At 41.7% G+C, this 14,504-nt stretch overlaps 1 protein-coding gene across 1 annotated transcript in view; it reads left to right on the forward strand.

Annotated features, from left to right (window-relative positions):
* Positions 1-4,150: 4,150 nt before the first annotated feature.
* Positions 4,151-14,504, forward strand: part of LOC130592966 (chloride channel protein C-like) — a 75,477-nt gene continuing 65,123 nt past the window's right edge. Inside the window, exons 1-6 of the mRNA XM_057397755.1 lie at positions 4,151-4,514; positions 5,415-5,544; positions 8,203-8,283; positions 9,287-9,462; positions 11,550-11,642; positions 14,232-14,475. Coding sequence (XP_057253738.1) covers positions 4,264-4,514; positions 5,415-5,544; positions 8,203-8,283; positions 9,287-9,462; positions 11,550-11,642; positions 14,232-14,475 — 975 coding nt within the window. The 5' untranslated portion in view covers positions 4,151-4,263. The remainder of the gene's footprint in view (positions 4,515-5,414; positions 5,545-8,202; positions 8,284-9,286; positions 9,463-11,549; positions 11,643-14,231; positions 14,476-14,504) is intronic.

Below are 14,504 nucleotides of genomic sequence, written 5' to 3' on the forward strand. Positions count from 1 at the left end.
ATCTGTATGATAATTAGCATTAAAACAGAAGCCAGCAAAAATAGGATGCTACTTTACTTGACAGTTGCACAAATCTCATATGCTGCACTAACAAGCCTGTAGCTGAAGACAAGGGGGCAGTGGAGAGGGAAGGAATTAATGTAATATAAGTATATACAACTGCTGATACTATTAAAAAATACGTTGTTCTCTGTGCACATAAAATGGAGGTGCCAAATAAGTATTTGCTTGGATTTTACATGTCTGCTAATACACAGTTGAACGTACACTATGTAGCCACCTAGGTATACAGGTGACAAAAACTGTGTCCATGTAGGAGTGGTTTAGTAGGACCATAGCACGAATTAGAATTGTGTTATAGGTATTTTTATGTATAATAGCTGGAATCTGATTTATGTCTGTACTATTCAAATAGAAGTGGCAAAATGTTTTGGTATTAAATTCATGCTGTATCGCTAATGCTGTTTGGTGAGTGGTTCTTATTTGCTGTGGCTTGTAAGTTAGCAATATTTGTTCTGTATTTTCACAGTATTAGTAGCGATTATTCCACCCAGGTCTTCTAAAGGGTACAGAACACATGCATGTGCATGCATGCCGATACTCTCACACTTAAAAAACATCTAGGCAAACAGAATTGTGTTGCTCACTCTCTCAGTTATGTGGGAGAGGAATTAGATGCTGTAGCTCAAAACTTCGTATTGAAATGCCCAGCTACTGACAATCCTAGTAGGTGCATTTCTTCTGTTCACCACACTTCACCTGTAATCCAGATCACCTTTGCTGATCTTTTAAATTTCCAATTACTAACTGGAGGCAGCCTAGCTCAGCTTGCTTATGCTTACCATGGAGAGCCCTGACCCAGTGTCTGCTGACCCAAATGCAAGGAGTCCCGTAGTTTGCATGGAAGCTGCTTGGAAATGGATCAGGGAGCTCTCTGGCTCCCAAACAGGGTCTTGGCAGCTTGAGCGCATGCTTTCCCCCACATTCGTTTTTTGTAACTCTCCCCCAACTGAGTAAAATGCAATTTATCTCTTGAATCCTAAAGCATTTACTCAAAGCAGTGTGTAGCTACTAGCTTTCTCTGCTGATGAACACTGAATATAGGCTCCCCTTTTCTCTCCTTGTCTCCAAAGCAGCAGCTCCCAGTTAGGCTGTGATCCCTCCAAGGTAAGAACAGTTATAAGTTTGAAAGCCTTGCAGAAGCAGGTGTTGAAGTCAGAAACAAGTGGAAAACCTAGGAACAGGCTATTCTTTGATCATTGCCTCTGGTTGTCTTTATCAATGGCCAGATTGAGTTATGGAAGCTGTCGGATAAACAGATATATCCTTGTATGGTGTTTGGAGATGAAACTTGCTGCAGAAAGCAGGACAATCCTTACACAGGCTTTACAGTAGTGATAATTCATCCTCCAAAATGCTTCGTAGATTAAAAATGAAAAATCATGTTCAGCACTGGGAGGTGTGTGTATGGGAATATATTTAACGATGACAGCCAAAATGCGTAGTTTTGGGTCAAATTCTGATATGGTAATTAAGCAATAGGTATTTCTACCAGAGGAATTTCTGGTACAGAGTTGTTTTACAACCCCGATCTGCATGTGCCACCTTCATCTAAGTATGCTGGAAATAACTTTTTCTGTTATTTCCGGGGGGGAACTGTCTTCAGGTTTCATTGTGAAATAGTGAATGACATCCTGTGTGTGTACATACTTTGTAAGGCCTTGTCTGGCTTCTCTAAACTTGTCCCACTCCTGCATCTCTGGGAAGCAGCTGTGCCCCCTGTGATCTCAAATGTCTTTCAACTTTTTGCCTTCAAGCTGTTGAAACCTGGCCGTTTGTGCACTCCTTCTTAGAGGTTCATGAAACGTCTTTCAGATAAGCAAGCGTACTGGTGGGTTTAAGTTAACTATAGTGGAATCTGTGGAATAACAATAATTAGGGGCCAGAGACTGAAAACCTGCTCTTACTCGTTATTTTAAATTCAGATGCATGAGTGGGTGCCTGTGAAAATTTGCAGTACAGCTGGGGCTGCTGCAGAGACTGTTCTGGATTCATGTCTGATGGAAGAGGAGTTGTTGGCTTTGGTCTTCGGTCAGTTAGGGACAGCAAAGGCAAATGCTCAGGTATGCTCTGGTGGATAGTAATGGTATTCCTGTTTGAGGAAAAACAGCCCTCCTGTTTGCATAACAAAGCATCGTGATGTGGAATGAGGTATGCCTGTGGTGTTGTCTGTGAGCAGTGTTACTTAGCCTCATTCCTTTCCCCTAGAAAGGTAGCTTTAGTTTCTTCCTCTTTTTCTTTTTTTTTACTATTTTTGTATTGTTCAGTGGATTTTGTATTTCTGTTTGTGCTGCAATCTCTATAATACCCAGATCTATTCACCTATACCTCTTTGATCTAACACAAGTAGAAATTGGCATCCTACAAGTTCCCATGTTCAAGTACTATAGAATTGAGCCAGATGGAGCCCTTGCAGTAGCGAGGCTGAGCATCCTTGCACAAAGCAGCAGCAGATTCCCAGCCATGAGCTCTAATCAGCTTTTCTTGTCTGGGCTCTGCTCTCCTTTGCTCATTTGAACTTGGAATACGACTAGTTAAACCCAGCTTTTGTACAAGCACAAATTAAAACCCTAATCTTGAAACATTTTTGTGCTTAAACCCAAAGTTAAGGTCTTAGCTATTGTGTTTAAGTGATTGCCACTTACAGGCATGTGGACCAATTTGGAAAGGTCTCATCTCAAATAATGAGAAAACATAAATAGTTCCTGTTAACTTTTAAGTGATAAAGCACTTACTGCTTTTAAGACAAGAAAAGTCAAAATCAGAGTCAGAACCTGGTCAGTCCTCAATTCACCCTTGACTGGAGTGATTTAATTGATCACACGTGTTTACAGTGAAATAACTTCTCTATGGATATATTGGTGGCAAAGATAAATTTATTTCCTTACATCAGTAAGGAAAGTAACGTTAACTTTTCTAATACATTTACTGTTGCTTGTAGCCATCCACACAGTTTCTAGCAACAATTATTTTCTAAAGTTTTTTATTTCTATTTATTTTCTTTAATTCCTTTTTTTTTTCTTTTTTTTTTTCTGAGAGAGTTGCAGGTCTGGAATTTGCATAGAACTTTTGAAATCTCTGGAATGAAGTGCCAGATTGAGCTGGCAAAAACACAGTCATGGTACAAGAAATTGGATTTAGGCTGTTGCTATATGCTGATCTGAAGGTTGCCCACTGCCCCGGGCACCATTGCCTTGAGGATGTGTTTAATTACCTTTGAGAAGTGTGAGTAGTGGTCCACAAGGAAACTTTCAGCAGTGCAAAGCCATAGGTCCAAAAGGCTTGGTTTCAGATAATTTGCATGTGGCTTGTGTAAAGATAATTGTTTTTCCTCTCCTGCCATTTAGTAGTCAATAACTGTCAACCAGGAACTATTCACGTTTTCTCATTATTTGAGATGAGGCCTTTCCACATTGGTCCACATGCCAGTAAGTGGAAAGCAGCGGAATTTTTCTCTCCTCCGTCTTTGGTAACTGAAACCAATACACCTTGGAGGTAGGAAACACAGCATGTAACTGATTTCTCTTTACAGTAAATATTTGACATGCATTAAGTCTCTTTCTGCTTTGAGTGGACTGCCAACTTGCAAACTACCTTGGATGAAGTATCCAGGCTGTACTGAGGTTAGTAGTCTAGCCAATGTTTTATATCTAAGAATATTTGGCATGCAAATTGTGTTAGAGAATATGCTTTTTTAGGGTGCCTATAATACTGAGAATTCAGTGCTTAACTGAATGTCACCGCAACCTAGATTTTGTTTTATTTAATTAAATTGTGTGATTAGATTAGTGGGTCAAGGTCTTCAGACAGCCCAAAGCACAGCAAATGTAACTGTTCTATGATGCTATGACTCTAAGTGATCATCCCTTCAAAACAGACAAAGCCCCTATGGCTTAAACATCCCTGTCCTCTGAACAGTCAGCAGGGAGCTGGTGCGGTAATCTTGCTGCAATAGTTGGTCTGTTCTTGGAGTGACTTCTTCACCAGACAGCTCTGGCTAAGACAAGTTTTTGTTGCTTTGACTCTCCTGGATCCATGCGGCCGCCACAAACCAAGGCCAAACACAAACCAGCCAATCTCCGTGCCACAGCTGCTCCGTCCTCATGGGGTTTTTTTACTCCTCTCTCTTTTAGCCTCAAGGAGACTGATCTTGGGCTCAGGTTGTTCTTGTTGGCACCCCAAAGGTTCTTGGGGGTCACCGTAATGTCATCACTTTTTTCCCATAGGACAAACATGGGAAATGACGAAGAGGTGATGTTAATGGCAGAAGACTGTGGGCCTGATTTGATTAATTCTCAGGATCTTAGGAGGCAATGCAGCATCAGCAGAAGCAGTTCAGCATATTATCACTGTGAGGCGCAGGAGAGAGAACATACGATAGACCACGAGAGTTTGGATTATTTGCCTTCACACAGTAAAGTTTATAAGAAGTGGCTGCAAGGGAAAACATACAGGTAAACTTAGCTTAAATGCTATTAAATTATCTTTAACCTGGGGGTAATTTGGACAATCCAGTGGGATGCCTGCTACCAGAAGGAGTTAAGAAAATGTTACTTATTGTTTCTGTACATAGGAAAATACTTCAATAGAATGTAGAAGTTGAACAGGCAGCAAGGAGCTTTGGTTACAAACATTTTTTGAAAGTGCTTATGCCCTTGCTCTTGACAAATTATTGAATATGCAAAAAGAAATTTATTAACTACCCAATGTATGCAACTGAAGAGATTTTGTTTGGGGGAATGCTCTCTTCCTGAGACTTCTCTTGAAATTCGCTGCCTCTTAGTGTAATCTGCAGGAAATACTGCGTTTAAATCTCAGAAGAGGGGTGCTGTAGTCCTAGGCGACACTTGAAATAAGTCAGTAATTATTGTTGGTACATAATTATTACAGATTTTAGAAAGACGGAAACTAGAGGTGAAGACTTGCACATTTATATGAGAGGTGCTCAGTGCATTAGTTGCAGTAGAACAAAACAGGAATTACTTAGAAACGAGCTCTGAGTGCTCTACTGAAGCTTAATAACTGAGTAACATAATTGAATTTTGAGATGGCATCAAACAATCCAGCATCTGAAAGTAGGTTACACTGCTACATATAGGTTAAAAAAAATCCAAAAGCAAACCCCCAAAATTCAACTATGTTTATTACCCAAATGGAAATGGCTTTCACTTGAAGGTAGAGTTTTGTTGAGTACATGTTTCTAAAGAGATGTTGGCAAAACCAGCCTCTTGCTCATGCAGTCACAGTTAATAATCAAAGTGCTCTAAAAATGGAACATGCATGTTTGTGAGAGGAAGCATGGCAAACAGGCCTGTGCTATAGGCTGAGAGATAACTGTGTTTTCCTATTTCTAGAAAAGAGTGGGATCGATGGCTGCTGATGGGCCTAATTGGAGCAGCAGTTGGGATGCTGGGGTTTTTGGTTCATCAGATAATTGACTCTCTCATCAAACTGAAATGGGACCTGGTGGAAAAATACCTGCAGGTGAGCAAGAGAAAATCAGGGAGCTCTTTTCCATGTCTGTTTATTAGAAAATCCACACTGTAAAGTTTGAATTGACTAGAGGTGCTACCTGTCTTGGTGTGAGTGGAAGTCAGATACCCCGCGGTGCTTTGTGTAGGCATGCTTTGCTGTCCTTTGCTACAATTTAGCTTATAGTGTAGTATAATATCTGATGGTGTTCATATCATGGGATTGATGAAGGCAGTCTTTAAAATATTGTGATCTTCCTCTTCCGCCTTGTACATAAAGGGTATGTGCTGCTTGATGTCCAAGGGAAAGGATTGAGTTTCTTTTAGGGTATTTAGGGAATGTGGACCTGATATCAGATATGTTAGTTCTTTCTATTTCTGGGGTAGCTATCTTTTGCTAATGTTGTAGTAGTTTAATATGGAATTATTAATTTGCCCTTGGTGGGTATCATGATCTCTGATAATTGGGATGGTTTTGGTAAAAATCACCGAATGGCTAAAAACAGTGTAAATGTTAAGGTACCTCTGACCCTGACTTGCTTTTCTAACCTGTAGAGAGAAGCAGGTGGTGAAAGTTACATCTGGCTTGTGACATCTATGGTAGATAGTATGAATATTGAAGGGGAGCTTGTGAGAATAGGGTTTTGAGCTTTTGTTCTAGCTGAATCCTGACCAGGGAAGGTTGGGCATCCTGACAGGCTAATAGGAGGTGATAGAGCCAGTAATCCTGGAAACCGCTTCTAACTGTATGAAGGACAAAAAAGTGACTGGGAGTAGTCAGCATGTATTTACAGTGGCTAATAATCTTCTACAATGAGATGGCTGAAGCAGTGGGTGTTCTTTATTTCAACTTTAGCAAGGCTTTCATCACTGTCTCCTGTAACATTCTCATAGACAAACTGATGAGGTATGGGTTTCAGAAATGGACAGTGAGATGGATTTTAAACTGGCAGAAGTACTGGGCTCAAAGCTTTATGATCAGTGGCACAAAGTCCAGCTGGAGGTTGGTCACCACAGGTATACCACAGGGGTCAATACTGGGGTCAGACTCTGTTGGATAACTTCAGTAATGATGTGGATGTAATGATGGGACAGAGTGCACCCTCAGTAAACTTGCAGACAAAAGCAAAACTGGAAGGAATCGGAGCTTGACAGACCAGATGACTGGTGCCAGCAGCTTCCTGGGCTGTCTTAAGGGAAGCGTTGCCAGCAGGTTGAGGGAGGTGATCCTTCCCCTGTGTTCAGCACTGGTGAGGCCACATCTGGAGTATGCAGTCCAGTTCTGGGCTCCTTTGGTCCAAGGGAGACATGGATGTGTCCTCTGCTACGCTGTGAAATCAAGATAAGAAATTCTGCCAGCTGCTGAAGGACAGATCTCGGTCACCTCACAGAAATGTAACAGAATACTTAATTCTGTGGAATCGATGGAAGCTGAATATATCAGAGGGAATATCTGAGAAGTGAACAAGTTCACGTTTTCTGTGAGGAAAACATATCTAATGCTCTTGGAATATTATTCCTCTGAGGCTTCTTATATGTGAAATATGTGTATGTTTATAAAATAGATAAACAGTGGTTGAATCTACATGCATACTTGCATATATGATTTGTATGTATATACATGCATGTGAGTATATATATACACACCAAAGTATAAATAAAGAATATCTAGAAAGGAACCACAGTTTGACTCCAGGATATCACAACAGCCAATACACACTCTGTTGGTACTGCTATATTATAATATTTGTCCCACTGTATTAAACTAATCCAGAGGGACAGGAGGTAATCTCACAGGCTCTGACATCAGTACAAACATGTAATTCCTGCCTTGGAAGGCCTTCCCATCTAAATACCTCCTTCAGCTGTGGATGAGCAAAACTCATTTTCATGCTTGTTGCTTTACTGTTTGGCTGCACTGCATAATGCACTTACAAAAGTCTTGACTGGACATGCTGCCAGGAAGGATGTGGTGGCCAGCTGTAATGCCCTGACCTTAAACGCAAGAGATGTGTTTGACCTGCACACACAGTGAGTCACAGCTGAGCACTGCAAAAGGTGGCAAAGGGTGCGGGAGCTGAGAAGTTCTGGAGACAGCATGGCCGCAGTCAGCCCAAGCACAAACCAACCCCAGAACAAGAGAAGCTGAAATGTTTTTCTCAAGTGTGAGAAAGCCTGGTGTGAGAGATGTCCTTTGGGTTAAAGTTAAGCAGGAAAGAGCTTGCTCACATATATTCTGTCTACTAAAAATGGCTGCAAATTCATGAAGGTGGTCACTGGTGTAAGGCTGAAGCCTTGACTCAGGCAAAATGTCTCCTGAAGTTTTAGTGTGTTCTTGTGTTTTGTTTTTCATTTAGTGTTTTCTTGTGCCTATTCATATGGTCTTTTAACTCTGCCTCTGATGTGAAAAGGGCCTTGATGAGTAAGAACATATCCTTTGTAGTGTTTTTAGAGATTGGCAACAACTGGAAAAAATGCATTACTTAACTCTGAGAGTCATCATTGACCTTACTGCTACTCACCCCCTGTCCTCCTAAAGAGCCTGCACTGCTTGTGTTGGTTTTTCCCTGTGGTACACCTTCTGCCTGCAGAAATGTGTGGGACAAAAGATCATTGAAAAGCAGGACCTGATGTAGTGCTGATGTAGTAATCTATTTTGTCAACCGGACAGGATGGCAACATCCACATGACCTGGCTGTGTGTGCTTGCATTTGGGCTGGCCATGGTGGTTTTATCTTCAGGCTCAGTGCTGGTAAGTGTTATACCTCCTGTGCAACAAGCCTATAAAGCTGTGATAAACCAAATCTCTTCCTCTGGTTAATTTGGTATTTTGTTACCCACCACCACCCTCCCACCTTCTATTATACAACCCAATTGGAGAGGTCTTTCTTTGCCTCCCGCCTAAAGTTGGATTCCACCACCCATAACTTGTATAAAAGTGTCTGGGGTAAAATCAATGGTGGTGGCAGGGCAATTTACACTTAGCATGTGGTGTTTATAAAATAAATACAAGTGGCAGCTGGTGTAACTTGTGAAAACTCGGTGTTTGGAAGGGGTCTAAGCCAAGGACTATCGGTCCACATAAAAGTTACTGCTGGTTTTACATTGATCATTTAGCTGTGCTATGTGGGTATCACTTGTGGCCCATATCAGTACTTTTACGAGGCAGCAGTGCTAAACCATTGAGCCTTTCTGTCATTTACTGTCCCGCTGTGCTCAATTTAATTATAGACAGGCAATTAACAACATAGGTGAGAGAACAAGTGAGTGTTTTACTGAACTTACCCCTAAATTGAGCAATAGTAGGAAGAGGGAGCTTATTACAGCTAATAACCAAGCAGTTTTAAACCATTTTAATTCAAAACTGATCATGCAGGTTCACATGTATGACCTGCCCCACAGACAGCCTGTGCAAAGGCAAGAGACTGGTGGGCTTCAGCTACTGGGGGGATGGCAGTGCAGCTGGGGGATGGGGCAGGGGTCCCCTTCAGTCATTTTCTTCTCTCATTACCCCAGTATGCATACGGTAACCCATGCAGCAACATTCAAGCAACGGCTTGAATTCTTGTGTGTAGCCAGAAGTTATATGTGTATCATCTCTATGTCATCTGTTACTTCTGAGAATGTTTGCTCCTGAACAGAGCAAGGTGATGGCTGGACTTAAAAACTGTGTCCGTAAGATGCATCCAACACATCAACATCTAATGATTATTGACTCTGTTTCTCTTCTTTTTCTTTTTTGTTTTCCTTTGCAGTTCTTTTGCCCAGCAGGTTTACCATCTGGCTTGCCAGAAATCATTGGCTATTTGAATGGCACTTCTATTCGACATCTTTTTAACATTAAGACCTTTTTAGGGACGTTTGTCTCATGCGTGCTGGCTGTAGCCTCTGGGCTCTTCTGTGGACCAGAAGGTCCCATGATCCATTTGGGGTAAGAAATAGCAGGCAAAAGTTAAAGCTATCAGACTGAGAGTGTGGGCTTGGAATGTCTGTATTAGTGGCAGTGCTGGTTTAGAAAACCCCTGCATTGGGAGCTCTTTTTCCTGTGCTGTCCCCTCCTTTGCATTAGCACAACTATTCCTGAAGAAAAACATTTTTATGCTGCATGTTTTAAGTACTGGCTTGGTCCCCTAGTACAATTCATTGTGAGGCTCAGCAAGCAGTTAGCTGGACAACTTGTTCCTGAAATGCAACTTATCCTGCAGTTGTCGCTTTGGGGCTGTTTTGTATCTCATATCTGCTTTTACCTGTGCAAAGTCTGTATAGAAATAAAGCCAGTCTCAAGTGGCTGTGCACAAAAGGGACAACAATTTTACATCCACCTGCAGATGTGTTGTACATGGTGGTACAAGGCACACAGTGATGGACAGCCAGGGCCTTGGGGTCCATGTTTCCAGGTTACAAACATGGTGCCAGCTAAGAGTGATCACAGAAACCAGGCGCTGCTTTCCAAAGTCTGCAGATGGTGGATTGCGAGTCAGGTTAGAGCTGTTTGTTGTTCGTGCAGTAGTGGAATACTATGTTTCTGGTAGGGAAAACGTGATTTTATGGAAGGGTAATGTTTTTATACCCCCTTGCTATATACAAAGAAAGAGAATCCTCATCATCCTATAGTGGTCTTGGGGCCTTGTGAGAAGGAGAGGAGGGTTGCCTGCCCCCACTTTATAGGTCAGAGCTGTTCTTAAAATCTACTATGTTGCAGTACAGCCAGATTTTGTAACTGCAGGCCAGATTTTGGGCTTTTCTATTTTGTTAAGTGACATAATTTCCTTTTCCCACAATTTAGAGGAGAATCCTACTTTATTACCGTTATTACACCGTGTCTTGAGTAGAGATGGTAAGACTGGTCTCTGCTAATACGATAGTGATCATTTGGCTGGTTTGCTGCTTTGTTTCTGATCCTTCTTGGGTTTGGAAAGTATGTATCTTTGAGTTTTCTTCTCTTCCACTTCACTGCCCTGACCAAACTGATCCTCCTCCCCAGCACCCTTTCACATTTTCTGTTACTCTGTGGGTTTATCTTTATCTATCTATTTATTTATTTACTTAATTACACAGAGGTGCAGCACCCTAGGGGATGACTCATGGATGACTCTAACCATGGGAGTGCATGGTTAGAGGCGGCCATGAACCTTCTAGACAATGATTGCCAAGGTTTGGCTCTCCCTTTAGGTTTCTTTTGTTTTCTTTGCTTTCAGACGTTTGTCTCCAGGAGCTCAGAGACTGCAGCTGTGATATTTTCTTTTCTCTTTGTGCTGTGTTGGTAACAGTGATGTGAGAGCCAAAGGATTGAATCGTATTTCCATGAAGAAAGTCAGCACAGTATTAACGTGATGCCTTTTCAAAACATGGGAATTAAGAGCTAGTTTAATTTAATTTAGCTGGAACCCTCCACCATTTTTATTAAACATAAACACACGGAAGTTGCTAAAAGCCTCTGAGAGATTGGTTAAGGCTCCTAATTTAAGTCTTGTAGAAAAGTCTTCCAAGATTATACAATGAATAGGTTTTTCATTTCACTAAGGGTTTGGATAATTTTTTTTCCCCATTTAAATGTAGTTTGAAGTGCTGCCTGAGAACACACTGTAATAATTTAAATCATTACACATCCTCTGTTAGAAGTAGGGCTGTTCTGGCTGCCATGGTTATTAACCTGGAAACACATGCTTGGAATGATGGGCTATATAGCCTGATGTGTCAGCACACTTGGGCAGATGTTAACATGCAGTTCTTCAAAAGGCGTTTCATGGCCTATCATCACAACACGTCCTTGCAAAAGAGACATTTAAGTCTCTGAGACAAGAATCTGAAAGTCTTTAGTAGCCTTCTTCTTTATGTCAACAGGACTTTGCATATTTAAAAGCTGTGTTCAACATTTTCCATGTTTAAATCTGCTGAAGTCAATCTAGCTTTGCTGTTGCATGCCAGCTAAGGCTCTGTCCTCCCCTGCCTTTAACTATGGCTGACTTATAAATAATTTACTGAAAAGTGCTCTCAGTTATACAACATCACTTTTAGTGCTCTCCTGGGTTGTGGCCTGAGCCAGCTGCAGTCAGACATCCTTGGTGTGCACCTCCCGATCTTCACTAGGTTTCGGAATTCAGCTGATAAGTAAGTGATGGTCAGAGCTGTGGGGCTCTGAGGGGACTCTGTGGGTGTCCAGAAAGCTGCTGGTGAGCCTGTTGCATCTGGAAGGGAAACGAAGATGCTGTTCCAGCAGACTTTCAGCCTTCCTGCTGTTCGTCACTTTGGAATGGGGATAAAGCCACCCACTCTAATTAAAAGAAAGCTGTTTAATTAAACAGCTTTAAAGTTCTTTAATTAAAAGAAAGTTTACAGGTTGTTTTATTGAATGCCTGTGGAATAATACATTAATACCGAAGACCTGTTCCCATTGCCTTCTGGGTTGTATGAGGAGGGAGAAAAATGAGGGATTTTTACACATGAGCTTTGTCCTCCAATTAATGTTGCTGGCCCAGGAAAAAAGAGACAATGGGGATTGCACAACTTATTTGTGACACTTTGTAAATCTGGCACTTCTCTGCCCATGCATGTCTGTGAGATAACTCCGGTAAGGCCCCTCTCGTGAACACTTCTACTGAAATTAATGACATTAAGTTTCCAGGAAAAAGAAATGAAAAAGCAGTTTATGTCGTCTGGATGGTATCTATTGTCATGTTGACATACAAAACCCTATACAGTACCTTCTGGTTTTCCAAAACAAGGAAAAAGTAATGACTCCCATGTGTTAATTTCCTGAATAAATACAGAGAATTCAAATGAAGAGCCACTGTGAGCTACCTGTAACTTAAAAGAAAATAAAAAAGCACTGAAGGGAAGATATGAGATCTCTTTTGCCTTTAGTCTTTTAAGATCAGTCATTTAAATAAATCTGAGGCATGCTGGTTAAGCAAAATGTAAGTCATGGAAGAAATCAGTGATGGTGGTAAGTGAAGCAGCAAGAACTCTTGTTTTTCTCTGCAGGACCCAGCTATAGTATAATTAGAAAGAAGTGTTAGCTTGCAGTCAGGAACCATCGTGGGAGAGACGGGTTGTGTGGAAGTACCCTTCACAAGAGAGTTGTTGGGGAGTAGCAGAGATAAATTTCAGTCTAAGCAAGACCTTGCTTCTCTACAAAGACCAGGATGCAAGACTCCTGCTCCCCTGTATCTTCTGAGTTAGGTAGGCTCAGGAGATGTACCCTGTTCAAGTACAGTCACAGGCAGAGCAGTAACTCAGCAAGTGTTGGGATGTTGAAGGATCTTAAGGCATCCCCCCCATCACTGTAATGGAGGCATAGGAGGGGCCCAGTTTCATTGTTGATACTACTGATGGGAATGTACAACTGACAGGAGCAGGAAGTTGGAGATGTCCAAGCAGAGCTTGCCCAGCTTTTACTGTGGTGTGCAGCGCCTTTTGAGTTCCCTGCTGCAGATGCAACTGATACACAGTTCCCTGTGAAGGTACAATGTGTAAGCAAAAAGCCATCCACAAGAGCGTCTAGCTCAGCATTTGTGAGTTGGGAAATATCAGACATAAAACTGCCTTGTATAGAGGGTTTTGTTAAGGGCTTTGACACCTAAACTCTCTAATCTTTTATTTTCTGTCCACTATTCTCACTGCCACCCATCCTTGAACTTGGCATTCCTTAATATTAAAAATACTCATTTTGTACGCCTGTTAACTTCAGTTACTACTGAATGCTCAGCATTTCTGCACATTATCTCTGAGGTCTCAGCATATCCAGAGGATGTAAATTTTCTAAGCTGGTGAGCACTAGTGATTAGTGCATTATATGTATCAGCATCACCCTTGTGTGCCCCAGTCCAGCAGACTGGACTTGAACCTAATTTTTTAAGGCAGAATTCCAGCATAATTTATTTCCTCTTCCCATATCCTCCCTTCTGTTTTGCATACTGTGGCCTTCTGTAGAAAGGAACAGATGTAACATTTGTCTGATGCAAGATGTTGTTTTCATGTAATAAAATGGGTGCTTTAGAAAAGGAATTGTGTGTGAGAAAAGGACTAATAATAAATGTATAAAGGAAGACTGCCCATTCATGCCTTTCTTTACCACATTATAATTATATTTTTCCTTTTTTTTTTTATTTTCTCTTTACTAGAACTGTCTCACAGTTCAGATCTCTGCCATTTGAGCAACTAGTGCAGCTTACAGCAACAGAATTCTGTTGCCCTTTGGGGTGTATGTTGACTTTTATAGGGATGGAGAAAAGGCACATATGTTCCCTGTGGATTTCTCAGACATTTGCAGAATGAGGCAGCAAGTTGAGGCTCCAGGCTCCAGGGCAGTACTCTCATTCTCTAGTGGATCCCTAACTTCATTACCTTTTTCCTCCTGCAGTATTTCCCTCGTGGCTGCACTGCTTCCAGGGTGTGAAGTGTTATGTCTGCCTGGCATTAGGCTGGTCATTGCTGGATCAGCTGCTTGCTGGCGTGGAGCGGTGGTCCCCATGTGATGTTACAGGATGGAAAGTTTTGTCAAGGCCAGAGGTCAGGATGGACAGGGCTGAACTCAAAATCTAGAGATGCAAGGCACTATAATAACTGCCAAATAAACCAGCATGTCTTTAAATTCAGTCCCATAAACCCAGCTTTAATAGGAAGTGACGCTTATGGAGTTTTTTCATTTCTGTTCCCCCCCCCCCATTACGTAAATTCTGATTCTTCTACCTGTTGCAGGCGCAGTTTCATTACGGCTGGTGCAGGAGCAGGCATAGCTTCGGTATTTCGTGCCCCAATTGGTGGGCTCTTGTTCACATTTGAAGAAGTGTCTTCATTCTGGGACATCAGGCTGGCCTGGCAAACCTTCTTCTGCTGCTTGATGGCTACCTTCACCACAGATTTACTGTCCTCTTCTCTCTATGGGTTCGTTTACAGAGGTCACTTTGGATTTTTTGAAGCAGAGAAAAGAATTATATTTTGGGTATGTACTGTGTGGATGTGGCAGGAAGT

This window comes from Pezoporus wallicus, unplaced genomic scaffold (assembly GCF_028554395.1).
Source record: "Pezoporus wallicus isolate ANWC-B61680 ecotype Strahan unplaced genomic scaffold, APGP_CSIRO_Pwel_v1 contig_227, whole genome shotgun sequence".
Lineage (NCBI taxonomy): Eukaryota > Metazoa > Chordata > Aves > Psittaciformes > Psittacidae > Pezoporus > Pezoporus wallicus.